This window comes from Malania oleifera, chromosome 3 (genome assembly GCF_029873635.1).
Source record: "Malania oleifera isolate guangnan ecotype guangnan chromosome 3, ASM2987363v1, whole genome shotgun sequence".
Lineage (NCBI taxonomy): Eukaryota > Viridiplantae > Streptophyta > Magnoliopsida > Santalales > Ximeniaceae > Malania > Malania oleifera.
The window spans coordinates 126,659,927-126,687,795 of NC_080419.1; the positions used below are offsets into that span (position 1 = coordinate 126,659,927).

The 27,869-nt window shown below is 35.4% G+C and overlaps 1 protein-coding gene across 6 annotated transcripts in view; it reads left to right on the plus strand.

The window, feature by feature from the left end:
* Window positions 1-27,634, plus strand: part of LOC131150395 (inositol 1,3,4-trisphosphate 5/6-kinase 4) — a 51,129-nt gene extending 23,495 nt beyond the window's left edge. For 4 of the 6 annotated variants that reach the window (XM_058101093.1, XM_058101095.1, XM_058101096.1 and 1 more), the window contains exons 5-12: window positions 11,811-11,879; window positions 12,521-12,723; window positions 16,733-16,886; window positions 17,161-17,274; window positions 18,907-18,969; window positions 25,382-25,527; window positions 25,631-25,787; window positions 27,321-27,634. In XM_058101093.1, the coding sequence (XP_057957076.1) occupies window positions 11,811-11,879; window positions 12,521-12,723; window positions 16,733-16,886; window positions 17,161-17,274; window positions 18,907-18,969; window positions 25,382-25,527; window positions 25,631-25,787; window positions 27,321-27,500 (1,086 nt within the window). In that variant the 3' untranslated portion in view covers window positions 27,501-27,634. The remainder of the gene's footprint in view (window positions 1-11,810; window positions 11,880-12,520; window positions 12,724-16,732; window positions 16,887-17,160; window positions 17,275-18,906; window positions 18,970-25,381; window positions 25,528-25,630; window positions 25,788-27,320) is intronic. The other 2 variants (XM_058101097.1, XM_058101098.1) reach the window with 1 other exon arrangement.
* The last annotated feature ends 235 nt before the right edge of the window (window positions 27,635-27,869 follow it).

Genomic DNA, 27,869 nt, shown 5'->3' on the forward strand with positions numbered 1-27,869 from the left:
TAAAATATAGCAAAAGAGATTTTAGGTGAATCAAGGGGAAGATTCTCGAATAGCAAAGAAAGTTGGTGGTCGGATAAAGATGTACAAAAAGCCATAAAGACAAAAATAATTTGGTATAAAACGTGGCAAAAATGTAGAAATAGGAATAACTTTGAAAAGTATAAGGAGGTAAGAAAAGATGCAAAACAAATCGTTAATGAAGCTAAATATAGATCATTTAATAGTTTGTATGATAGATTAGGTACAAAAAAGGGGGAAAGAGATATATTTAAACTTGCTAAAAGAGAAAGGAAGAGTACTTAGGAAATGTAAAATGTATAAAAAGTGATGATGATATTGTCTTGTTTAAGGATGAAGACATTAAAGAAAGATGGCGAAGTTACTTTAGTAAGTTATTTAATGAAAACCAAATAGAAAGACTTAAACTTAGAATTTTCAAATGAGGAAAAAACTAAAAATATGAGATTTATTTGCAAAATTAGAGTAAACAAAGTTAAGTTTGCACTAAAAAAGATGAAAAATGGGAAAGCTATGGGACCGGATAACATCCCAATTGAAGTTTGGAAATTTTTAGGTGATAATTGAATTATATGGTTAACTAAATTATTTAATACAGTTATAAAAACCTATATACAAAATAAAGGAGGAAAATCACTTTAATACCTATATACAAAAATATAGGAGATATTCAAAATTGTAATAACTATTGTGGAATTAAACTTATGAGTCATACGATGAAACTATGGGAAAGGGTAGTTGAACAAAGATTAAAGTTAGAAACGAAGGTCTCAGAAAATCAATTTGGTTTTATGCCTGGGAGATCTACAACATAAGCTATTTATCTTTTAAGAAGATTAATGGAAAAGTTTAGGAAAACAAAGAGGGATTTGCATATGATATTTAGTGACCTTGAGAAAACATATATGATAGGATACCAAGGGAAGTTCTATGGTGGATTTTAGAAAAAAAGGGTGTATGTAATAGGTATACTGATGTCATTAAGGATATGTACGATGGATTAATGACTAGTGTAAGGACTATAAATGGAGAAACTAGAGAATTTCCAATCACCATAGGTGTACATTAAGGATCTGCTTTGAATCCTTATCTTCTTGCTTTAGTGATGGACCAATTGACTAAGAGTATTCAAAAGAAGGTTCCATGGTGTATGTTGTTTTCAGATGATATTGTATTAATTGACAAAATTAGGGACAGAGTAGAGGTTGAGTTAGAATTATGAAGAGAAGCTTTGGAATCTAAAGGCTTTATGATAAGTAGAAATAAGACAAAATATATGAATTGTAATTTTAGTAATGATAGGAGAAATATTGGAGACAAAGTTAAACTTGATGATAAAGAAATAAATAACACTTTTAGATTTTGATACCTTGGATCTATTATGCAAGTTGAAGGAAAAATTGAAGATGATGTAATGCATAAAGTTAAAGCATGTTGGGTAAAATGGGGAAGTGCTTCAAGTGTGCTCTGTGATCGTAGAATACCCTTAAAATTGAAAGGAAAGTTTTATAGGGCAGCTATAAAACCAGTTATGCTATATGGATCGGAATGTTGGGCGACGAACAAACATAATATTCAAAAACTAAAAGTTGCCAAGATGAGAATGCTTAGATGAATGAGTGGTATAACATTGAAAGATAAATTAAGGAATGAACATATTCGCGGTAAGTTAGGTGTAGCTCCTATAGAAGATAGGATAAGGGAGGGACGACTCAAATGGTATAGTCACTTGCAACGTAGGCCACATAGCGTACCTGTGAGGAAGAGTGAGTTAGTTATTGTGGGGGGCAGTAGAAAGGGTAGGGGTAAACCTAAAATAACTTGAGAGGAGTTAGTGAGTAAGGATTTAATATCCCTGAATCTATCAAAAGAAATAGTCCATGATCGCATAAATTGGCAAAAAATAAGTCATATAGCCGACCCCACCTAGTGAGACTAAGGCTTGGTTTTGTTGTTGTTGTTGGCGAAATCTAAGACGCCAGACTCATTTTTATCTCCACATCCATGTCCTCAATATATCCTCTTATAACATGAGATGTAAGGTGTACTCCCAAGGGGGGGGAGGCTGATATGGTTTAAAAATTTTCTTTTCAAATACTTTAGTTAAGTATTACCCTTTTAATTTGATTTCCAACAATCACACGAACACACTAATTTTAATCAGTGATTTTATAAAACCAATCAACAATCCTATGAATGTAAATATGATATCACAATTCAAACACTTCTATGAATAAACAGTATTTAATATCAGCTTTCTTTTTAACCAATTTTAAAGAAATGTCAAATAGAATTTCACTAGAATGATTTTAGATACCCTGCAATATATCTTTAATGAGATAATCAGATTCACAAAATTTACTTCAGCTGTACTTTCAAAATTCAGTATTCAGAATTTGTCCAACCAAACAATCAATTTAATTTCTTGTTTCAACTACCAATCAAAATCATGATTTCAACAAACTTCCAATATCCAGCAAGTTCTTAAATAAGCATACACTCAGTTTATATATTTGCAAGAATGTAAAGAGATTAAGGGAAGAATAGCTGAAGACCATATTTTTTACAAGGTTCGGCCAGTAGCCTACGTCCTTGCCCCAAGCAACACGCTGTGAAGATTCCTTTCCACCTTCGTTACCAGGTGAAGTTACAACCTCTCTCCTTCAAAGGTGGAGTTCGCCTCTCTAACGAGAAGCCCCTCTCATTAGGCAACGATCCAACAATCTTAAATCGTCAAATAGAAACAAGAAATACAGAACAACTTTGTTCGTACAAGTAGAACTCTCAGTTAGAGCAAATTTGTACAATTGAAATTTAGTATACTTCAATCAAAATACAATATAGAAGATGAAGCTCGAAATAATATCACTAGGGTTCTCATTTGGAATTTAGAATTTCAGCAGAGGAAATCATAAACTTGTGAAGTGATTCAGCAATAGCACAGTAGTATTTCAGAAAAGCTTTTAGCAAGATAACTCTGAATTTTTGATTCATATGTGCTTGATATTGGTATTTATTTTTCGAAAATATCAAGTATATAGAGTTATAAAGTATCTTACCATTTTCCCCAAGTTTCCTCTTTGTTTGGGAGCCAAGAAATCAATTTTGGAAACTTTACAAACGCTGTTTTAAAGTTATAACATGACCTTCAGTCGACTAAGGCCCGAGGGTCAGTCGCCTGCTCTTTTTGAGTTCATGTATTTTGGAAAAATAGTGTTGAGTCAGTCAACTGTGCTTTAAAGGGTCAGTCGACTGCCTTGGTTCTGTTGCTTATAAATATGCAAAGCAATGTGTCAGTTGCTTGATGTTAAAATGTCAGTCGCCTGATGTTGCTTGTTTCAACTTTGTTTTTCAAAATTTGATTTCAAAACTCAACTTTGAACTTGGAGAACTTATTTAAGACTTTATGAAAACATTTTCCATGGTTTAAAAACAGGTCTCTATGTAACACCCTGACCCCTTTTAAACCCGGGTACAGCGCGTTATACCTGATAAAATCCCTAATAATCCATAATCCATAATATACGCAGCGGAAAGCATAACCATAATCTTCATATAACATAATACTAGAGTTTTAATAAATTATCCATCACCTGCATTTCCATAAATTTACATAACTCCCAAAACAATTCAGTATTTTCACAATCATTCCTTACTCAATTGCCTTAAAACATAAAGACATAAAACTTAAATATTTATATTCTACAAAAACATCATTAAAATGTTTATACCCTTTTTCTTATATCTCCCAATAATGCTATAAAAACCTCGAGCTCTCTAAGCTCGATCTCGAAGAAATCCTGAAAAAGATGAATTCATATTCGGGTGAGACACATCTCAGTAAGGGAAGAAACAATATATTAAACACAGTGTGTGGCTAACATGAGGTATATAACAACATAATATTTAACATTTAAAAAATCATTAACACAATTTTTGAAATCATTCCCTGAACCTAATCAAACACATGCAAATGTTTAACCCACAAGATTACACGAGGATAGGGGTGATTACCCGCCCATACAAGTAGCATCCTTCTGCTCTGATACATTTAGCAACCCGAAGGTCACGATTTAAGCATACCAGGGCACTCACCTTACTCAGTAAGCCCTCAAGTGTTAAATTGATCTCGTATTCACACATTCAACAATAGTTTACCGGAAAAGGCCCTAAAGATAGGGAATTCTACCTGCCCATACAAGTAGGTTCCCTCTGCCCTAGCACGTTATGCAGCTACTACCACATCTGAAGCTATTAGTGCACTCGCCTTACTCAGCAAGCCTTTAGGTGAAGAGTATACCTCGCCCAGTCGCAACATGTTTTACATACATAGATGCTTCTAATATCATAATACATCATTCTTTCCATCGTTATTCAATCATTCACATTCTTTCATGTTCATAACTTAACATTTTCTTGTATTTCACTTTAAGTGACTCTTTTCCACTTGTATCATTCACATTTCACATTTCATTTCATTGTATTGTCATTCCTTGTCATTTCATTTCATAATATTTTCATTTCATTCCTTTGTGCAACAGCCGCTCTTTAGCCGTCATTTGTTAGTCCACATATAAATGCGCTAAAATTTGCTATAGTTAGTCCACATAGAAATGCGCTAGAATCTGCTAACCCGGCTTTCAGCTATCGTACCTTTATATGGTTGCATTTAACATACACAGGCAACATTGTCCATATCATATTTTATTCTCATTGCTTTACTTACTTAGCCTGCGTCTCATACATTTAACATATAATTTGCACATTCTCATGCCACACAATTTAGCAGTAAAATACATACATATTTCTCATAAAATAAGTCAACCCATATTTAACTTTTATATGCTCAAAATACATTTCATTTCTTATTTAATTCCCTAGAAAATTCTTTTCACTTTCATTCATTCACTTTCACATATACATAATTATATCGACAATCCTAAGCTCAGAAAACATAAATTTCATGGTTGGCATTTTAAACTCACATAAAAACATATATACATAAATAACACATATTCATTTTTAATTCATGAAAAATTTGATTTAATATATAAATTTCCTCCTTATTTGATTTCTTGAACTACGCCAACAAAGATCCTGAAAAATACCTGCGGCGCTCACCCGGATCTTGAATCAAAAATCCTAATTCCATTAAATTAATCCTAAATAAAATATTATTTTAATACTTCCTAGGCCCTTAAATACGTAATAAATAAATATACCCTTAAATATAGCCAAATTACCAAATTTCTTAAATCCCACTTTCTCTTTGGAGTGGGGCTTAGAAAACTCCAATTGAAAAATTACCTACGCCAAAATGACGACAACGACGACTAGGACCCCGTGGTGGTGTCTGATCGTCGATACAACAGTAGATTTAACGAGAAATTAGAAATTAGGGAAAATATATCTTTCCCCAGGAGTGGTGCCTACGCCGCTCCCACGACAAATCCGCTACAGTAGAAATGTCGGTAGCAGAGTTAGGAATCCAACGGCACCTTCCGTTTTTCGACCAAGAAATGAGGGGAGAGAGAGAGAGAGACGGAGACAGAGAGTGTACGGAGAGTGGGAGAGAGCACAGAGAGAGACGCACGCTTCTCTGTGCAGGAAGCTTCAGGCTTCCTTAATTTTTTTTTTTTCCTTTTTTTTTTTTTTTCAACTTTTACTTTAACTTAACTTACATATACTTATATATATATATATATATATATATATAATCACCATTTTAATTACATTAATTAATTCAAGTTAATAATGTTTAACTAATTAATTACTAATAAACAATTTTAATTAAATATAATTTTTTTCTATTTTCTTTATTTGTTTATTTAATACATTAATTTAATAGTGTTTAACCAATTAATTAATTAATAATTTTAATTAATTATTATTTTATTTTATTTCTTAATTTTTTTTTTTCAGGTTATTACACTCTAAGTCAATGGAGTTTCCTAAGAGCTTCATAAATCCATATTAAAATTGTGAAGTACTTACATGAGACTTTAAAATAAAACTTTCTAAGCACTAAGTCTTCATGTTTTAGCTTCCATTCTTTGTGTCCATCTTGAACTCTTTCTTCAATAAGCTTCATCAATCATCTTTTATCTTTTTAAGTACAATCGTCTTTCATTCTCTTCACACACTTGAACTTGATCTCATGAACACTTTTGAAGCCTGAAACCTTACTTAAACAAATAGGTTAAGTATTCTCAATTTGTTATCATCAAAACTTGAGATTAAGCCTTGTTAGGCCAACATAACATTTTCTTGCCTCTTTATACTTTTTATATTTTCCATATCTCTATATTTTTGCAATGTTTTACACCAAATTTATTTTGTCTTTACAACTTTTTTGGACAACTTGATCCCATCACCAACTTTTTTAACTAGCTGAGAATCTTCCTCTAGATTTCACCTAAAATCTCATCTGCTATCCCACTCCAAAGAGTGTTTGTGTCTACACTATCCCCATTACCAATCACTATCTTTGATAATTTTATCTTTAAATTTTATTATATTTTCTCTCTTTAGATTCCACCATCAGATGCGCTTGCATTGGTTAATAACCCTTTCTCTTCCATTTTTAATACATATATCTAACACTCAAACTCTTTATTGTATAGTTAAATTGTCACTTGGGATAACTTTATAATCCATACATGATAAATGGTTTGCCCTCTTGGTTAAGAAAAAATCTATTTAACTTTATAATGTACACTCTTAAAGGTTATTAAGTGTTCTTCTCTCTTCTTAAAGCATGCATTCATTGTAATGGGATCATATGACATGGTGAAGTCTAAGATAATGTTATCTCCACATGCATGTCTTCCTTTATCCTCAGAGCCACCCATAACTTTTATCGTCCTTTCCAATGTGTCCATTCAAATAAGCTCCTAGGAATATTTTCTCCCTGATACCCCTTTTTATAATAATATCCACATCTTTTTAGACTGCCTTTTAAGGTTTCTACTAAGCCTATATGAGGAGCAAGCACTAATGACATTTATTATCTCGTCCCAAGACCATCTTGATTTTTACAATTTTATTCCCTCCTTTTTTAACATTTACAACACTATTGTCTTGGTCTACAATGATTTGTACCCCATTCTTATGTTCTTCTTTTCCTATTCCAAAGTTTAAATCTTTTTTTTTTTTAATTTCGCTTTTCTCCTTTACCCACTTAGTTTTGTAAACACAAATGATGTTAATTTTCCTTCTAATCATTGTGTCAACTATCTCCATGCCTTTAACTATCATTTGGTCCAATGGAAATTTGTCAAGCCACCATCTCATTCAAAAGGTTTAGGCATTAAATGGCTTGTTAAGTTCAACAAAGCTTTATTGATTAATGTTTTTGGAGATTCATGAAGGAGAAAAATCTCTATTGGAGAATGACAATTGTGGCTAAATATGGGTTTGAACATAATGGTTGGATCTACCAAGAAACTTGCGGACCTTTTTGGAGTTGGGGCTTGGAAGTGGATTTGAAGGGTTGGAATAATTTCTTTTCTTCAAGCCATTTCATGGTGGTGATGGAACCTTTTTCTAGCATTATACTAGATGTGAAACATATCTTCACACCCAATTTCCTAATCTCTTCAGCTTGGCACGAGACAAAGATTCAAGAGTTTCCTTTCTTTTCTATCTTTTTGAGAATGGTGCCATGTGGGACCTCCCTTTTGTAAGGAATGCTAATGATTGGGAACTTGACAACTACATTGATTTTCTTGGCAAAACTTATAGTATTGGCCTTTCCAATATTTTAGGTGATCCAAGTGTCTGGCAAAAATCACATATTTCTGTCAGTTCTTTCTTTAAGAGTTCAACATTCCTTTGGAGCATTTTGAAGACTCAAGCTCCCATCGAAGTTGCCTCTTTTGTATGGCAAGCTGCTTTCGGAAAGTTATTACTGTCAATAATCTTCAGAAAAGAGGCCTAATTTGTGTGAGAATGAAGCTGAATCCATTGATCGCATCCTCCATTGTTTATGGATGATTGGAATCTTTCCATGGTCATTATGGGCAGCAGTGGGCCACATTTGAGACCGTTGAAATGGATAGTTGAGCTTGGAAGGGATGTCATTCAGCAAAGAAAAGTGAACAGCTATGTCCTTGATTCCGATCACCATTTTCTATTGTGTGGAAGGAAAGGAACAAGGGGGCTTTTGAAGAGTCACCCACAATGCTCTTTATGCTGAAGGACAGGTGGCTGAACTCACACTTCTTTGTTCTAAGGCTGTTTTATGCTTAATTTTTCTGTTTCAGACTTAATGGACATTCTGTCAGTGATAAAAAGTTTGGTTTTTTTATGAGTAGGATTAATGTCCGTAGAATATTAAATAAAAGAAAGAAAAGAAGAGACAGAAGATGGCTATAATCCTCACACATAGATTTCTCTAGGCATCCCCTCAATTGTTTTAAAAGATCTTAATTTTGAAATATTTCTCTAAACTTGTTTTCTTTTTTCTCCATGCAATTCTATTCGAGATTGTCCTTCATGTTAAATTTTATTTATTAAATATTATTGAACTTAAGTTAGACAAAATTTATTGAAATGTTAGCTGCCTTGATCCGTTTCTCTTGATCTTCCTCTAGTCATAATAATACCTTTTGCCTCTATCAAATTTTTACTTATGCATCTGACAAGTCTTCATTAAAAATGTACAAACCATCTTAAATAATTCTCTCTCCATCTCTTCAATTGGCGTCGCCCTTAAACTGCACCATATATGTCATTCTTTATTTCTCATTCTTCGTTTTTTTTCCCTTATGATTAGCCAGATTCATATTGTTTAATAGTTGCCTCATCAAATTTTCCTTTCAACCTTATAAACTTATAATATTCCAAAAAACACTTTTTCCATTTTAGTGATCCTATCCTTGTTATGAGCATTGTATCTTCCTCAATTTCTCCATTTAGGTGTATAACTGATCATAAGTAATGAAAATTATTTTTAGGCTCCTCTAGACCATTACTATGAACTACTCCATTTCCTCAAATGTCTTTACAAAATTTACCGTCAATGTTTTGTATGTCCAAACCTGTTTACTTTCTAAATCCTTCCCTGTTACCTCTCTAGAGAACCTATAATAACCTTTTTGTTGGATCAATAAAAAGCATATGTAAATCCCTTTTCTTCTCTCTATACCTTTCCTTTAATTGCCTTAGTAAATTAATAGCTTCCATGGTTGACCTCCCTAGTGTAAACCCAAATTGGTTTTCTTATAGTTTCATTTCATATGTCAATACATACTTAATTGCTCCTTATTCAAACACTATTTCCCAAAGTTTCGTAGAGTACTAGAGTGACTCATAAGTTTTGAGTCCACCATAATTTGTTCCGTTATAAATACCTCCTTTGTTCTTAGACAAACAACAATAACAACCAAGTCTTAAGTCCCTCTAGGTGAGGTCAGTTACATATATCCTTTTTCCACCAATTTACACGATTGTGGCCAATTTCCTCCAGCAATTTAAGGGCTATTATATCCTAATTAGTAATCACTATCATCACTATCTCATTTCAAGTTATTTTAGGTTTACCCCCACTATCATCAGTATCTCATTTCAAGTTATTTTAGGTTTACTCCTACGCCTTCTACTACCACTAATAATAACCGTTCACTCCCAAGTATTAATTAAATGTGTTTTTCCTCATATTTATTGGACATTTTCCCAATTTCTATGGTGATTTTAAATAATTTTATTAACCACTCTGTCTTGATGTCTCGAACTTAATATGTTCCTTGGTATACAACCTAACCATATTTTGTCTCTTAAAGCCTTGTTAACTTTACAAAGCAACTGCTTTTTTTTATTTTTTATTTTTATAGTACTTATGCTTTTTGGTTGTTTGCCTTGATCTAAATTATTTAGTTTTGTTTAATATTTTTAATTAAATCTTTAGCTTATCAAATGGGACATAGTACCACTGAAGGTCACACATAAAGGCTTATAAGCTCATTGTTGATATTTACGTTGGATGTTTCAAATTAAATTTTTTTTTTTAATAAATATTAGATAACAGTCGTGGGTTTTATTTTAATTAAGTATACATTAAAATTAATATATTAGTTTTAACATTTTTTGAATATTAACTACTATAACGGTTTCATATTTATGATGCTAGAAGTTATACTTAATTTTACCTATATAAACTGTGTTCCAGCTTCATTTCAATATACGCTTTTTATTCTTTGATATAATTTTATCATCTAGTCTTTCTTGAGATTTATATTTTGTTGGGTAACTAAATGACACTACTTCTCCTATAACTTTGGTGTTTGTGAGTGCACACAAAACCGAGCCAGCTGAGTAATCCTGGAGTTTGTGCGCACATTGACTATATGCATCAAGAAATATTCTCCGAAGTCATGAAATCGACTTTAAGGGCAGTGGTCCTTCCATGCCTCAGTGTCACGAGCTAAGCTTGTTCAGGGCATTATGCTTGCCTGTGATCGCTTACCTCGTGTGTTTGGGATGGGTTTCCATCATGTAAATACTAGTGTAGGGTTATTTTCCAGTATTTATTTCATTGTAAGCCAAATAAGGCAGTATGGCTCCTCGGTCACTTTGATGTTTCCTAGTGCCAGAGTGAGAATAGCCCAGAAAGCTCTTTGGGGGAGGGTGAGTGTTCATCAATCATTGTAAAACTCACTAGCAATTGTCAACGTGCTTATCCTACTTGCCTCCCTCGCTAAGTACAACATGTCAACGGAGGATTTGTTAATGAATTACGTTTGCTTCAATGTTTATTGCTTGGTTGCCACGGCTTTCATGAATTGATTATTATTTCCGCTGCTATCTGAATGAATGTTAATGAAAGTGCTTTGTGGATGAATGTTGGTAAACGATAGGCTGGCTAGTTAAGCAAGAGTGCTTTAGCTAGCGCCGCACGGCCCTTCACAACGGTGTGAAAAAGGCGGTCCGTGACACTCAGCTTCTGATAAGTATTTATATTTTTATTTAATGTTAATTTTATTAGTTACTATTTTTCCTTCTATTATATTTCCAACACTCATCAACACAACTAAGCCCAAATTCTACTTATAAGTCCTTGGGTAAAAACTAGAACCCCCAAATGATGGCAGTGTAGGAGCCTTGTTCAGTAAGCTATTATTGGAATTATATTTTGACTACCTAGTAACCTGTAGGTTAGCTTGGTTTTTAAGTTGCTTAGTAAGAATAAGATCTCCATATAAAGGGATTCATGGATCTCTTTTTAAGCAACGAAATGAAATAAAATTTTCCAGCTCTATGCCATTGCTAGAATGTGATTGCTACCCTCTCTTAATTTTGAGCGCGCCCCCCCCCCCCCCCCCCAACCCACCCTCCTACCAAAGCGAAAAAAATATTCCCATTATTCTTTGTAGCTTTCTGCCTGCTCATAAAATCTAAATCCAGCAATAAACTACAAACCGGCCTTTCCCCTATGCTCAAACTATGGCTGGGTTGTTTGCCATCCCCTTGTCCCCCCAATATCAACCAGAATGTCTATTTATACTGCTGTTTTAGTGATCCCACATCAGTATGGACAATCCTTGTACTTTGAATTGCATGAAATGTGGTGCATGTGCCTGCTCTCAATTACTTGTCGATTTTCCAGTTACTTTATGGGTTTTTCTCCTTTTCCTTTTAAATTTATAGCAGAACAGTATAAGTGTCCCTTGCAAACAAGTGCAAATTTTCATTTAAATTCCTATTTTCCAGCAGCATATCATTTATATGAGTAAATAGTTTTCAGATTTTTTTTATATATTAATGACAGATTTTATTTACTATGCCATCAACAGGCTGTTAACTACAATGTTGTGACCGTTGGTTTTATTATGAAGCCTTCTCGTGAAGAAGATTTTGCCAAGGTGAGGCCATGGATTAGAAATAGAAGCATTTAGGATTGTGATGAATGTTTTCACCAAGAGAGGGTTGTAATGAATGTTATAAAATGTTGAATGGCTTTGGGATGTCCTGTACACATCCATGTAATGTGTGATGGCATCTTTATGCTAGTCAGGATGTCCTACACACAACAGTTGTGATATGTGATAACTACATTATTAAAAGGTAGGGCACAATTGATAGTAAACACTGTCAACTTGTTCAGTCTTTTTAGTACTTGTAAAAGGCCTTATTGGACTCAATGGTTATAGGTATTTAATTGGAATGCAATAGATTTGATATTCAGGTTTGTTTAATTTCATTGACTTTTGGCCTAAGAGATACTGTATGTGTTGTTGCTCTAGAACTATTGGTAGTGCCCTGGACAATTAATAAAATTTACCTGCAGATGATTAATTTTCACAATATTAGTTGAAGCCTTGAAGCCATGGACACACGAACTCTTATGGAGAAATACTTGTTTATGGAGATAATATCAAGTAAAGAAAATGGAAACAAGTATCCTCCCATAATATTAAATAGAAGAGTTTAAGCTGCCATTGCTTGTTAATCCTGTTAATAATCAATTGAAGCTTATTTATTATCTTTTATTGATTTTTGGCAGAGAGGTGCATTCCCCATGCGTCCAACTGAAAACGGGTTGATTTTTATGCCGCTTACATTTGATCTCCCTATCTCATCACAATTAGAAGAAATTGATGTGATTCTCCACAAAGCAACTGATGAAATTATCTCTGTTGAACTAAGCAGTTCTTCAGAATTTGCTGACAAAGTTACTTTCACCAGGGGCATGAATGAATTAGAAAGGTAACTCATGAAGTCTACGACTGTTTGGAACTATAATATGTGCCATATTGCATGCACAGGTCAATAGAGAAATGGTCAGCATGGTCTTATTTTTTCATAAATGTTTTTTACGCTCGAGGTGGGTGACAATGTATGAGATGCTGCAAAATTAGTTTGCATTCTGTGCATTTCTCAGCTTACGTCAATCATGTCATTGCTAAAGAATATGTATGTTAATGTGAAATAAAAAAATTAGGCCATTTAAGGATTTAAGAAATGAACATATTTGCAATAACTTAGGCATAGCACTAGTAGAGGATAAGATAAGAGTGGGGCGGCTTAGATAGTTTGGGCATTTGAAAACAGGCCAAGCAATGCACCAGTGGGGAGGAGTTAGTTATTGACTTATTGTTGCTGGTATTAGGAGGGGTAGAAGTAGACCTAAATGACATGGAATGAGATAGTGAGAAAGGATTTAATAGCTCTTAAGCTAGGGGTGGAAAATGCTCTTGATCGTGTGGACTTGCAAAAAGGGATTCATATAGCCGATCCCGCCTAGTGGGACTTAAGGCTTCTTGTTGTTATTATATGCCTTTTCTTTAATAATACTATAGTCATATATAATAGGTGACTTTGCATCGATACTTCATTATCATCACTTGTGAATAAGCTTACACATTTTACTCTTTTCCCATTTTTATTTATTAATAATTAAAAACCTAATTAATTCATGATTTTTTAAATTGTACTCATGTGTGAGGGTTAAAGCTTTGATATACATTGTTAGCCCACAACCTAGCAGCTTAAGCTTTTAGGTAAAGTGGTTATTTAACATGGTATTAGAGCTATTGTTGCCAAGAGGTCCTGGTTTCTAGTCTTATTTCCGTTGCTTATCGTGTGGTGGTTAAAAATTATGCTATTCTCTATAATGGTTGTTATTTGTTGTTTACTTATCTCTCCATGTGCAATTGGGTTGCATGTGCAGGTTAGTGTTAAATCATGATATATATTGTAGCCCACAACCTAACAGCTTAATCTTTTAGGTAAAGTTGTGATCTAACGATGATGAATAATTGGTTTTATATTTTGTATAATGAATTTATTTGTTTGGATCTTAAAAAAATTTGGTCAATGTTTATATGACTTGTAAAGTTCTGTTACAAACATTTAGTGCCTTTTTTTTTTATCCATGCTAAATTTTATAGTATTGCCTACTTTGGTTTTCTTATGCATAAGCTCCTGAAAACTAAGAAGACACTTGATGAATGGAAGGAAAACTTTAAATCTGATAGAAAAAATTATATGAGCTGTTGTGTTATTAAAAATGGAAGGAAGGGGAGCCTGGCGCAATGGTAGAGTTGTCACCATGTGACCTAGTGGCTAGAGGTCACGGGTTGAGGCATGTGGGAATAGCCTCTTGCAAAAATTCAAGGTAAGGATGCGTATCATAGACCCATCGTGGTCTGCCCCCTCCCCAAAACCCGCAGACGCAGGAGCTTCGTGCACTGGGCTGCCCCCTTTTAATCGTGTTATTAAAAGCTATTGTGAAACTTTGGGACACTGTGGTTGAGCAAAGATTTAGACATGAGTTGGAAGTAGCGGGAATAATTTTATATTATGGCATGAGTATCAATTATAAAGTTACTTTTCTTTTAAAGTGCACACAACTGCTATGGTGAAATTTTGGGACATTGTGGTGAAGCAAACATTTAGACATGAGTTGGAAGTAGTGGAAATAACTTTATATTATGGCATGAGTATTAATTATAAAGTTACTTTTCTTTTAAAGCACACTCAACTGTTTTAGAATCTTATTCATGCTGTGGATATTTGTGAATCTCATTATCTACAATATATTCATTCAATACTTCCTTTTTTGGAGGCCAAATTATTCCATTTAAATTATTTCTATTTGGAAATCTTGGTTGAAAGGCTCTCTGAATTCTTGCCTTCTTGTTCCATTAAATTTATTTGTGAGAACACAACATTGAATAGCTGTTAAAATTGTATTTTCTGAAAGGATAGCTACTAGATTTTGCCTCCGTTTTCTTAATGAGTTCTTTATTTATTCTACAATTTTTAGTGTTATAAACTGGATCAATAGCCAATGAGTTATTTACCCAAAATTTATGTCCAAACTTGAACAAATAATGGTCTTTGATCTTGTCAGTATAGTTCACTTCTTAGCAATCTTAAATGATATGATGACCATATACTTGTGAAGTATATTGCCAATTGAGAGGCCACTGTTTCTTGCTATCTTTTACATCACAATTAGTAGGGTGGATGCATTTGTCATGCCAACATGTGGTTGACTGTTGATTAGCAAAATCATCAATATAGTTGTAAAGTGGTTTGCAGAATCAAAGGCTTAGAGTTTTATGTTTCTTATTGATCATAGAAGATTTTATAACTACAGTTAGACTTTTATACAGCAAAAATTGTAGTTGATATGATGAGGATTGCACTCAGTGAGTTCTTTGTGATTGTCTAGGGTTTTGTGATTTAAATATTTTACAACTATATGCTGGTCTAATTTTTAGGGATTTGATATTATTTCCTAAAGATTGTTTCCTTATTTAGATTTTGGAGAAAGCCTATAAAAAGGCTTGTTGTTTAACCATTAGAGGCAGATATAAGAATTGAGAATTAAGCTAGACTGCAAGTTTGTTTTTTATTTTGTCTTTTGAGGTTCTCATGTCCTTCCCTAGATTGTAATTTCTCTCTCTCTCTCTCTCTATATATATATATATATATCATCTTTTTTATCAAAAAGAAAACCTTCAACTGAATCTTGTTTTGATTTTCCCTTTCTTTGTTTTTCCCATTTATTTTCTGTTATCTTCTTTTGGTTTTCTCCTAATTTTCTATCATTTTCTTGCTGATTCCCTGTTTTCAAACTGTCCTGCATCACGAACTTGACCAGTGAAATAGCCTACAATGTCACCAATATGATTCTCTTTACAAAATTCCAAGCTATACAATTACCTCCATCTATACCTTCATCCGTTTTTTTTTTTTTTTGGGGGGATGGGGGGTGGGGGAGGACTTCTGTTTTTGTGAAAAAAAAAAATATCAATTCACTAATCATTCATGGATAGATATGTTTTGAGTCAAAGAAGTCAATCATGTTGCACACAGGTGATAGTAGCAGTAGAGGGGGTCCAAAGAAGAGAACCTGACAAATCTTAGAAAGCTAAAGGAAGTGGTATGGCAGGTTAGGGATTTTTTTTTTTTTCTTTCTTGGGGCCACCCGCCGGGGGGGGGGGGGGGAGGCGGTGGTGGCAGCAATGCTTAGCTAGTGTGTCAAAAGGCATCAAATAATGCAAGGATAGGGGATTTGCAAGGATTGAGTTGTATGTGTTGTGATCATCCTATGAAGAAACTACATGAGGATGTGGCAGAAACTCTTTAAAGCATCCTTGGATTAGGATCTTGTCACATATCCTATGGTCGATACCAGGCACGTGCAGGGCAGGTCCAGCTTGCTGCAGAGGTGCAAGCATGAGATAATTAGCCATTGAATAATTATAGTTATATTAATGTAAGTCCATTATTGGAATAAATTCAAGATTGGAAAAACTGTAAATCGGAGATTCTGCAATGTCCTAAATCTAATAGATTTGGACTATTTGATCAGTTTATCAGTTGCAGGGTGTTCCAACCATGTGGACCAGCTCAAAACCATGAGAAGGACATCTATCTCTCCCTCTCTGCTGTCTTTCCCTTTGAGCTACCCTTAACGTTAGCAGCTATATGACCTCGTTTGCTTCAAAGGCCAGTCCAAGGTTATTGTCTTTGGTCTCATAGGTGTTGTTCCTTTGAACTGTTCCACTATTTCATACTTCCCCTTTCAATTTTTTTCATTGTGCAAAGCTACATTGAAATTAACATGATATAGGTGATACTTTGACAAAAGAATTTTTGAAGAGGCATTTAGAGGGTGGAATCTAATGCCATTTTGTTTTCCTTGCTTATAAATTTAAATTCTCCCATCATCATCGTCATCAAAGTTTTGGTTTTTAGACAGGTATATGGCACATTACCCAGATTTCTGTTCAATTGATCCGCTGAAGAACATTTATCCTGTATTAGATCGGCTGAAAATTCAACAGATTTTACATGACTTGGAGGATCTCAACAAGGAAGGTTGCAAGACAATAAGAGGCCCCCATTTTCTAAAGGTCCTTTGCTAGAATTGTATGTAGTTTATTCTGGTGTTTATTTTGACAAATTAATGGAGTGAATAGTTACTTTCTGGCCATTTTTAATTGGCTGCATTCTAATTTCTATTATAACCTCCTGTAAGTTATCACTCTTAATTTGCTGCTGTGGTGTAACAAAATTTTAATTTTCATCTAATTGCAACTTGTAGTTTAACTTGCATGTGATGAAGTCTTCTGGAGTTTGACCAACTTTCTCCACATATCTAGTTACAGTTGGAGATTAAATGTGCAGATTGATGATTTCAATGAGCCTGATTTGGGACAAAGACTATTGGAAGCTAATTTAACTCTGCCAAGCATAGTAAAACCTCAAATTGCTTGTGGTGTAGCTGATGCTCACAGTATGGTATGAACTTTCTTAGTGCTATTATTGGTTATTTTGGTCATTTAGCATTTTTAAAATGTGCTATTGCTATGTTATTAAGGGTAAGCTAGTAAAGGTAATGAGGTCCTTGTTATGTACTTGACATATATTATAAATGGAGGGAGGGACCTATCGTTGTGATTTAAGTCTTCCAATTTACACAATACTTCAACGAGTGCCAAGGACTTTGGTCACGATATTAAAAATTTACGTTTATACTAGTGGATTCATTGAAATTGAATGGGTTTTCAATTGTTTTGACTATAGAATTATGTTCCCCTTATTTTTCTAGTGTTCATATAAAAATATATATCTTACATAGTTTACAAGTATAATTTACTTCATTCGTGTAATCTGCTGGTAGGATTTTGAAGTGATCTTGAGAGCTGTTTATCCAATGTTTGGGCATACAGTATAAAGGCTTAAGGCCTTGATCTGATTTCCAATCCTTAAAAAAGTAAACTTTTTTTTACCATATCATTTTCTTATTGATGATTTTCCATTTTGGGGTCTGCCCTTTCCCCAGACCCTGCATATATGGGAGCTTTGTGCACTGAGCTGCCCTTTTTTCGTTTCTTTCTGTTGGCAAGGATAGCACCCAGCTGCCCAGGCAATTAGGCACCCAACATTAGTCCTATCTAGGTGCTTGCCTCGGTTGTTAGGCATGCTTTACTCTGATATGTATGGTTGGGGATGCAGATTCACTTTTCTCTTCAGATTATTGCAATAATTGTTTTGATGGAACAATTCCCTTCACTGCAACAGAATTTATGAGAAACAATACTTGAAATTGCTTTATGTCTGAAAGGATCCTACTATTTTCTTATGGTCTTGCATCTCATTCTTTGATGATAATATCTTTAAACCTTCAAGAAGACTTTGTTAGGCTTTTATTGATACTCAAGGAGATAAAAAAATTGAAACAAACATGCACATGATAGAAGGTCAATAATTACAATGGAACTTTCAATCTTTAAGGAGTGACTAGAAAGAGCTGTCAAGATGCTAATGAATGTTATGAAATTTTTTTTTTTCCATGAGTTTAAAAACCCTCTCAAATAAGTTATTTGCATTTACAAATATTACCTACTGGCTTATCAAGAAATTTGTTCCATTCAGCAAGGGTGAATGCTACTGTCTGGAATACCATTTGAATAAAAGAAGAAAAGAGATGAGATTGTTGTGAGGTGTAACTGAGGTCCATGTTCTTTGTTGCTTTAGGTCTATTGTGAAGATTAGATACTATATGCAAAGAAGATCGTAGTATTAGATGAAGATCATAGTGTTAGACAGACTCAATAAGCTTGCAATCATTTTGCTTTCATGCTTCCACTAGTGGATGATTAAGTTTATAGTCTTTCTAAGAGAAAATTACTTCATATTTGTTTTTGCATGTTGCTGCAAAATGGGTGAACTTGTTGGGTTATGAAATTTGCTTGGCAAGCACCCAGACAACCAACTAGATTGATCGCTTGAACTTACTATGGCATTTTTATAACCTTTAGTGTTGGTGTTGATCTTTTTCATGTAATTTACTTTGCAAATGTTCAGCGATAATAATCCAAACTTTCAATCTCTTTATTGTGTGTAAAAAGGCTTGATATTTTATTGCAGGCAATTGTCTTTAAGGTTGAAGATTATAAAGATTTGAGTACTCCTCTTCCAGCTGTTGTTCAGGTGAGTAAGTTGTTTCTTTTACAATGATAGCTTGTTTAGTTCTATTTTGCAGTAATCATAGTTTATTATTGTTTTCACATTCTATCGTATTTCAATTTTCAACCATGAAATATTGGGTTTGCTTTCAATTATATACTTGTAACTGCTTACAATGGGAGATGGTCATTCAAAGTCAGTGGCTGGAGGGTGCATTTTGTAATGGTATTGTCATAATGATAATTATATGTGTCAATTGTCAATGCTTATCTCAGGCTTTAAAATGCTCGGGAAAAAGTACCAAAGAAACTTTTTTTTGACTTTGAATAGGGCCTTTTGTTAGGATAGTTGAAATGACTTGTTGAAGGATTATTCTGTTAAATGAGCATTGTAGGGTAGTGCTGTATTCACTGTCAATGGAACAGCAAACAGCAAAGCAAAAGGTTTCTTTCCTTACTTCAGCCCACAATTATTTCCTTATATTTCTATTCATTATTTTGTACAGTTAGCATATATTTAGTTTACATGTATAGGGCTTGACAGATTATAGTTTACTTGTATAGGGCTAGAATCATGCTAGGCCTTATTTACTTTCCATGTATAGCATTCTTGTAAAGTCTATATATAATATACAGAACTCAAGGCCAATTCATTCGACCATTCACAAAATACTTGACATGGTATCAGAGCCAGCCAACTGCTAGATTTTTTTTCCCTTTGATTTTTTTTTTTGTCTTCTTGGTTTCGTGGCTGTTGTGGTTTTGTTTTTCGGGAATTTTTTCTCTTTTCTTTCCGTACTTCTGTGGCTGCGTGGCTGTCGGCACAGCAGGTTTCTTGGTTCTCATTTATTCCTCCAGTTTATGTCCTTGTGATTCTCGGCAAGCAGGCAACAGTTTTCTGTTGCTGTTTGACTTTCGGCAAGTAGGCACAGCAGGTTTCTGGTTTGCCACTTATTTCTCCAGTTTTTGTTGTCGTTTGTGATTCTCGGCAAGCAGGCTTGTGACTTTCGGCAAGCAGGCACAGAATTTTCTGGTTTGCCACTTATTTCTCCAGTTTTTGTTGCTGTTTGTGACCTTCAGCAAGCAGGCAACAACTTTCTGTTGCTGTTTCTGGCACTCATCTTCTCGGCACAGCAGGTTATTGGTTCAAGATTTAATTTTTAGTGCAGTTTTTTGGTTCAAGATTTAATTTTTTAGTTCAGGGAGGTTATTCTTGGTTTTTCTTTGTACCTGCCTTGTTTATTTTGGGCCTTTAGATTTTCTGGTGGTCTGTTTCTTTCGGCACAGCCTGTTTTTTTTTGGGCTTCTCGATTTTCTCGATTATTTAGCAGGGACTCTGCACCTGTGTGTGCCAAGTTTACGGGCAACAATTATTCTACATGGTCTTTTCAGTTTGAACTTTTCCTAAAGGAAAAAGATCTTTGGGGTCATATTGATGGCACGGATTGTGCACCCAATCTTGATAAATCCTAGGAGTCCACAGCTTGTCCTTCATGGGCTGTGTTTGATGCTCGGATTATGGCTTGGCTTCTTGGCTTGGTTGAGTCACATATTGTTCCCAACTTGCGACCTTATCGCACCGCTCAATCCATGTGGGATTATTTAAAAACAGTATATCATCAAGATAACGGTGCCTGTCGTTTTCAGTTGAAGCATGCGATTGTCATGTTTCTACATGACAATCGTTCCATCCAAGACTATTATTCGGGGTTTCTGAGTCTTTTTAATGAACATTCTTATCTGGTTACTGCGGTTGTTCCTGTTGCTTCTCTTCCCATTATTCAACGTCTTCACAAGACTACTCGTCGTGATCAGTTTCTTATGAAACTCCGTCCCGAGTATGAATCTATTCGCTCGTCTCTGCTAAATCACTCTCATGTTCCTTCTATGGATGTTTGTTTTGGTGAGTTACTTCGTGAAGAATAACGACTTAGTACTCAAGTTACTCTGGCACAATCTCATGGTAGTTTCAGGTCTGTCCATGTGGCTTATGCTGCTTAACGACGAGGACCGCCTACGCATTCTAGCACTTTGCAGTGTTTTTGCTGCAAAGAATTTGGACATATCGCTTCTAATTGTTCCAAGAAATTCTGCTCTTATTGCAAGAAGAAGGGTCACATTATCAAAGAATGTCGTATCCGCCCATAGAATCGTTAGGCCTAGGCATTCCAGATTTCTGTTAGTGTACCCCCCCATAGTGACTTTTGCGGCCCCTAGATCTTGTTCAAGTGACTTCTCTGTTCCTACACCTCCTTTAGCGAATTACTGCACACCCAAAATAGTGCCATAGATGCTAATTTCAGCATTATCAGCAATGGGGCTCCAAGGTAACAATTCTACTAATATCTGGTATGTGGAATCGGGTGCCTTTAATCACAAGACGAATAATCCCACTACCTTGTGTCATGTTCGGCCCTATGCTGGTCAATCTACTATTCAGACTGCCAATGGCAGTTCTTTGCCAGTAGCTACTATCGGAGATGCCTCTTCTAAGTTCACTAATGTGTTTCTTGCTCCTCAGATTTCCACCAATCTTATTTCCGTTGGTCAATTAGTTGATAACAATTGTGCTGTTAATTTTTTTGGTAATGGTTGTGTTGTGCAGGACCAAGTAACGTGGGAGCCGATCACGAAGGGACCTAAAGTGGGGCGCTTGTTTCCACTACTTTTGCCTATTCTAGCACGTTCTCCAGTTTATTCTATTAAGTCTTTTACTTGTAATAATCTTTCAGATCTTATTATGGTGTGACATCATCGTTTAGGTCATCGCAATGCTCAGATCTTGTCTCTTGTATTGAACTTTGGTTTACTTGGTAATAAAGAACGTTCTTCTTTATCTCTTGGGTGTGCCTCTTGCAAACTTGGTAAACGCAAAACTCTTCCCTTCCCTTTGCATGCTAGTAGTTTTACTTGGGTTTACTTTCTTCGCTCTAAATCTGAGGTTTCTCGTACTTTCACTGAGTTTTTAGCGTATGTTGACAATCAATTTTTTGCTTCTATTAAGACATTACACACAGATTCTGGTGGTGAATATGTTGTCTACTGAGTTTCATACATTTTTGGCTTCTAAAGGCATTATTCATCAACGTTCATGTCTTGCTACTCCCCAACAAAATGGAGTAGCCGAACGGAAATATCGTCATCTTCTAGATGTAGTCCATACTCTCTTGTTGGAATCCTTTGTTCCATCCTTGTTCTGGGTTGAGGCTTTGAAAACTGTTACTTGATTAATCATTTACCTTCTCAAGTCCTACTCATGGAGTCTCACTATTTCCATTTATTTGCTAAGCAACCTAGTTACGATAACTTCTGTACCTTTGGTTGTATATGTTTTGTTCATTTACCTCCTCATGAGCGACATAAATTATCTACTCAATCTGTTCGATGTGCATTCGTAGGATACAATGTGTGTCAAGGGATTTGTTTGCTATGATCCTACATTACATCGTACACGCATTTTTAGGAATGTTATTTTTTTTGAAAATCAACATTTCTTTCCTATATCCTCTGTACCTTCCTCTCCTACTGTGATTCTCCTCTCCTTTGAGGAGCAGTTCTCGAATCCTCATCCAGTCAGTTCTCATTTTAAACCAAGTGTTGTGTATACGCGGCGCCCCCGCCCACAGTATCTTTCGGTAGCTCATCTGATATCTAATCCTACCACGCTCTAGATTCATTTAGTTGCAACACCTCCAGAGCCTTTGGTACGTCACTCTTCTTGAGTGTCTATACCTCCGAACAAGTATGGGTTTCCCTCTTCAAGTTATGGTAACTCTGTTTCAGCTCCTACGACTGCATTGTCCAATTTAGATATTCCCACTTCCTACTCACACGCTGCCAAGCATGATTGTTGGTGACAAGCTATGCAGGAAGAAATTGCCGCCTTAGAGGCCAATCACACCTGGGACATTGTGCCTTGTCCTCCCACCATTGTTCCTCTAGGTTGTAAATGGGTTTACTTAGTCAAGGTCCGATCTGATGGAAGTCTGGATCGTTACAAAGCTTGCCTTGTTGCACTTGGGAATAATTAGGAATATAGTGTCAATTATGAAGAGACCTTTGCTCCTGTGGCTAAGATGACTACTGTTCGTACGATTCTAGCTATTGCTGCTTCCAGTGAGTGGCCACTACATCAGATGGACGTCAACAATGCTTTTCTTCACGGGGATCTTAAAGAGTGTATTTATATGAAGCCACCTCTGGGCTTGTTTCCCTCTTCGACTTCACATGTGTGTAAGCTTCGTCGTTCTCTTTATGGTCTCAAACAAGCTCCAAGGGCATGGTTTGATAAATTCTACACCACTTTATTACAATTTTCATTCTAGCGAAGCAAGTATGACACTTCATTGTTTCTTCGGAAATCAGAGATGGGTATTGTTGTTCTTTTGGTTTATGTTGATGATATTGTGATTACTGGTTCCGTTCGGCTTTACTTGCTCAGCTCAAGACTCATCTCTCTGAGTCCTTTCATATGAAAGATCTTGGGTCTCTCTCATATTTTTTTGGTCTTGAGGTGAATCATAGTCCCTCAGGTATTTCACTCAATCAACAAAAGTATGCTGGTGGACTTGGTGGCCACAATTAGCCTTTAGAAGGGTATTTTGTTGATACTCCCATGGAATTAAATGTCAAGCTTCGCAAAGAGGAGGGTGATTTACTTGCTGATCCCAATTTATACCAGAAGTTGGTGGGTTAGTCTTGTGTATCTCACCATTACTAGACTAGACATTTCTTTTGTTGTACAGCAAGTCAACCAGTTTCTTCAGACTTCTCGTCATCTTCATTTGGCTGCTATCCGTAGGATCATACACTATGTCTAGGGCACTTTTGCCCTGATTTATTCTTCCCTGTAGGCAATTATACTTGCCTTGCTGCTTATAGCAATGCTCATTGGGCTGGTTGTGCGGATACACATCGCTCCATCACTGGTTGATGTGTGTTCTTAGGTGATGCATTGATCTCTTGGAAGAGTAAGAAGCAAGATAGAGTTTCTAAGTCATCGAAGGAATTTGAATATCGGGCGATGTCTCTTGCTTGTTCTGAAATTATTTGGCTTCAAGGCTTGCTTGCTGAGCTAGATTTTTCTGAGATCGATCCTACACCTCTACATGCCGATAATACGAGTGCTATCCAGATCATGGCCAATCCTGTCTATCATGAGCGCACGAAGCATATTGAAGTCGATTGTCACTCTATCTATGAAGCATTTGAAGCTTATGTTATCACTCTTTCCCACATTTCCATTGAATTACAAATTGCGGATATCTTCACCAAGGCTTTCACTCGTCATCGACATTGCTTCCAAAGTGGCAAATTGATGCTTGTTGATCAACCCGCATCAATTTGAGGGGGGTTGTCTACGGAACAGCAAACAGAAAAGCAAAAGATTTCTTTCCTTACTTCAGCCCACATTTATTTCTTTATATTTCCATTCATTATTTTGCACAGTTAGCATATATTTCGTTTACATGTATGGGTCTTGACAAATTATAGTTCTCTTGTATAGGGCTAGAATCATGCTAGACCTTATTTATTTTCCATGTATAGCATTCTTGTAAAGTCTATATATAATATACAGAACTCAAGGCCAATTCATTCGGCCATTCACAAAATATTTGACATTCACCCGGTCAACTTAATAAGAAGGCAATGGTGGGGTGGGGATGTGAAAGAGGACTAGTGCAGCTAATTATTATTATTATTTTTTAGGCCAAAGATTTCCATAGAGCTTGGGCACTCTTATCTCATAACAAAGCATGTGATTTGCTTGAGAAAAATGTTATCTTTTTCATCTTGGTTGGTTGAAACATGTCTATATAATCTTCTTTCGCATTCCCTCTTTCTATGCTTTAGACATGTCAATCTGATGGGCAAGAATGATGAAGCCAAACATCATGAAACATGGTTGGTTTATGTTGATGTAAACTCTGTTTCATGTTTCCTATGCATTAGATGCAAATTAACAGTCTAACATGAACACAAATAAGGTATCATTGCTCACATGTAGTTGTTGTTGTTGTTGTTGTTATTTATTTATTTATTCCCTAAAGAACCTGTATATGTGGCTTTGCCGAGATGAGAATGCTTAGATGGATGAGTGGTATAACATTGAAAGATAAATTAAGGAATGAACATATTCACGGTAAGTTAGGTGTAACTCCTATAAAAGATAAGGGAGGGACGACTCAAGGTGGTATGGACACTTGCAACGTAGGCTACATAGTGCACCAGTGAGGAAGAGTGAGTTAATTTCTATGGGTGGTAGTAGAAGGGGGAAGGGTAGAACTAAAATAACTTGGGAGGAGATATAGCCGACCCCACCTAGTGGGACTTAAGGCTTGGTTTTGTTGTTGTTGTTGTAGAACCTGTATATGTGGCTACTGTTGGTGTGATGGATGTTTTCTTTAGTGTGAAATTTAGAATGACTGGATCTGCAGGAATACGTGGATCATTCATCTTCTATATTCAAATTTTACGTTTTGGGTGAGAGAGTTTTCTATGCTGCTAAGAAATCTACACCTAACGCTGATGTTTTGATGAAATTATCTGAAAAACATGGATTCAAACCTCTGGTCTTTGACAGGTACCCTGCGGTATTCATTTCTATTTCTTTCTCCACTTCTCGTTTTAAGCATTTCGCTAATTCATGTTTGCCAAACCCACACTCTGCTGATTTCTTGTTGCAGCCTAAAATCTTTACCGATTGATAAAGAAAACCAGAATGTTGGAGATGGTGTTTGCTCCAAGGACAGTAATCAGTTTATTGATCTTGATCTAGTGACAGATGCTGCCATATGGCTTAGGAGAAGGCTTGATCTGACCATCTTTGGCTTCGATGTTGTTGTAAGTGGCACAAACATTTTTCTATTTTAACTTATTATTTTAAGCAGTCCACAGGTCCACCATTGTAAATTTTTAAATGGTATTGCATCAGGACCTTAATGATATCCTTATGCATTCCCAACCCCACAACAATCAGCAAACAACAAGAACATCCTCCTTGAAACCCGATCTATGTGGCCCCATCCTTGAAATTTTGTTATTCTTTCTTCCAAAAAACCACCCAACATTAAAGCACAACTGATGGTAAACCAAGTCCAGCATCTATGAGAAGGACATCGTCCTGTAGGACTTTGAATGCATGCTATCCAATTGCTGCCATTTAAATGAGTGAAACAAAAAGTTTAATTACAAAGTCAACAAGCCTACTTCTTCTTGGGTAAACTATAGCTGTATGCTTAAACTGAATCAAGTATCTAGCATAAAAAGAGAGTTAACTAAAACATGATTCCAAACCTATTATTTCATCTCATGCCTAGTTTGCTTGTTGAAATTGGGCCCAGTCCAATATCTGATGGGATCAGTCAATCCATGGAGAGCTTTAAGTATTCTGAAAATATACTAGTTTTTTAAAAGCATCTCAATATAATTGCAAAATTTTGACTGCTTTGACCAGGGGCTTGCACATTATTGGATTGGAGTCATTTGATTTGATTTGTTGCAAGTTAGGAATAGGATGAGCTTTCAATTCAAAGATTGAGATTACTTTCTGTAATATACTGCAAGGGAAAATGTGTCACCAAACATGTAGCAACATCTAGGTGTTAGTGAGCTTTGCCGCAAGTGGACGAGTCTACTTAATGTCCGTTATAATTTTGTGCTGTTTTCATGATGCATGTGCGATTCAAACACATGATACGATTGTTAATAATACAGCTATATACTACAATAATGTAACTAGTGTATATAAGCAGAATACACATAAAACCTCACATAGAGAGATTAGACATTATTTTTGAAAGCTTCATTGTTCTTTTGAACTGTCATCAGCACCGTCAAGTAGACAATATTTAATGGTTAGGCTATCAAGGACTGATCCTTGGGTGTGACTAGTCATAATTTTTTAAATATTGCACTTGGTTAGTCTATAAGAATATTTCACTGTCCTCCTTAGGTGTTGTTCAGATATGATATTATTTTCCATTTTTTCAAATTTTCGAAGAATTGCAAAAATGGCAACTTGATTTCTGATTTTCGAACTTTTTTCGTAAAACTATTGGAAACTAGAAAACAATGGGCCATCTTTGTCATTCTTTTAAAAACCGAAAATGGAAAAAAAAATATTTTCCCCAACTTATGCCCTTAGTATGTATAAATTATGTAATATTATTCAATAAAAGTATTTTGAAAGCCCTCTTACACTGCCCAAACATCCATGACATTGTCTTTCTCTGTTATAAACTCCTCTGAATGCTGAAAAAAAAAAAGGGTCCTTTGAATCCTTTGGCTACTTTTATTTTTGCTATTATAAAAATTCTCATGGCTATTTTTATTTTTGCACCTTTTCTTTTTCGGTTGCATGGAATTAATTTCCAGGTTCAGGAAGGCAGTGGTGACCATGTCATTGTAGACGTGAATTACCTACCATCATTCAAGGAGGTACCTGACACCATTGCAATACCTGCCTTTTGGGACGCAATTAAAAGCAGGTTCGAATCTTTGAAGACCAAGCAAGCGATGTCCTTGCCCCCTACTCAAGTGAACCATTTTACTTGAGCATGAGATTCACAAAGTCACTTTCTTTGTTGAATTGATGATGTGTAAGCTGTAAACTGGGCTCTCCGAGGCTTGTCACTTAACAAGATTGTGTTCTATAATCTATTATGCTTAGACATGTTGCAATATTTTTTTTGAAATGTTCATTTTTAGGGTACTGACTGTTATGCACTTGCTAAGACGAAGGATATAGGAAGTAATGGAGTTAGCAGAGAAGATGGGGTAAGAAATGGGGAGATTTTTCAGACGGACAGCAGTGACATGAGTTTGAGCATGATGGGGGCTTCTTGTTGAATGAGATTCAGGAATAATATAGATATGTTTCTGAATCCTGGGATGATCTTGAAGACCTTTTATATGTTCATCCAG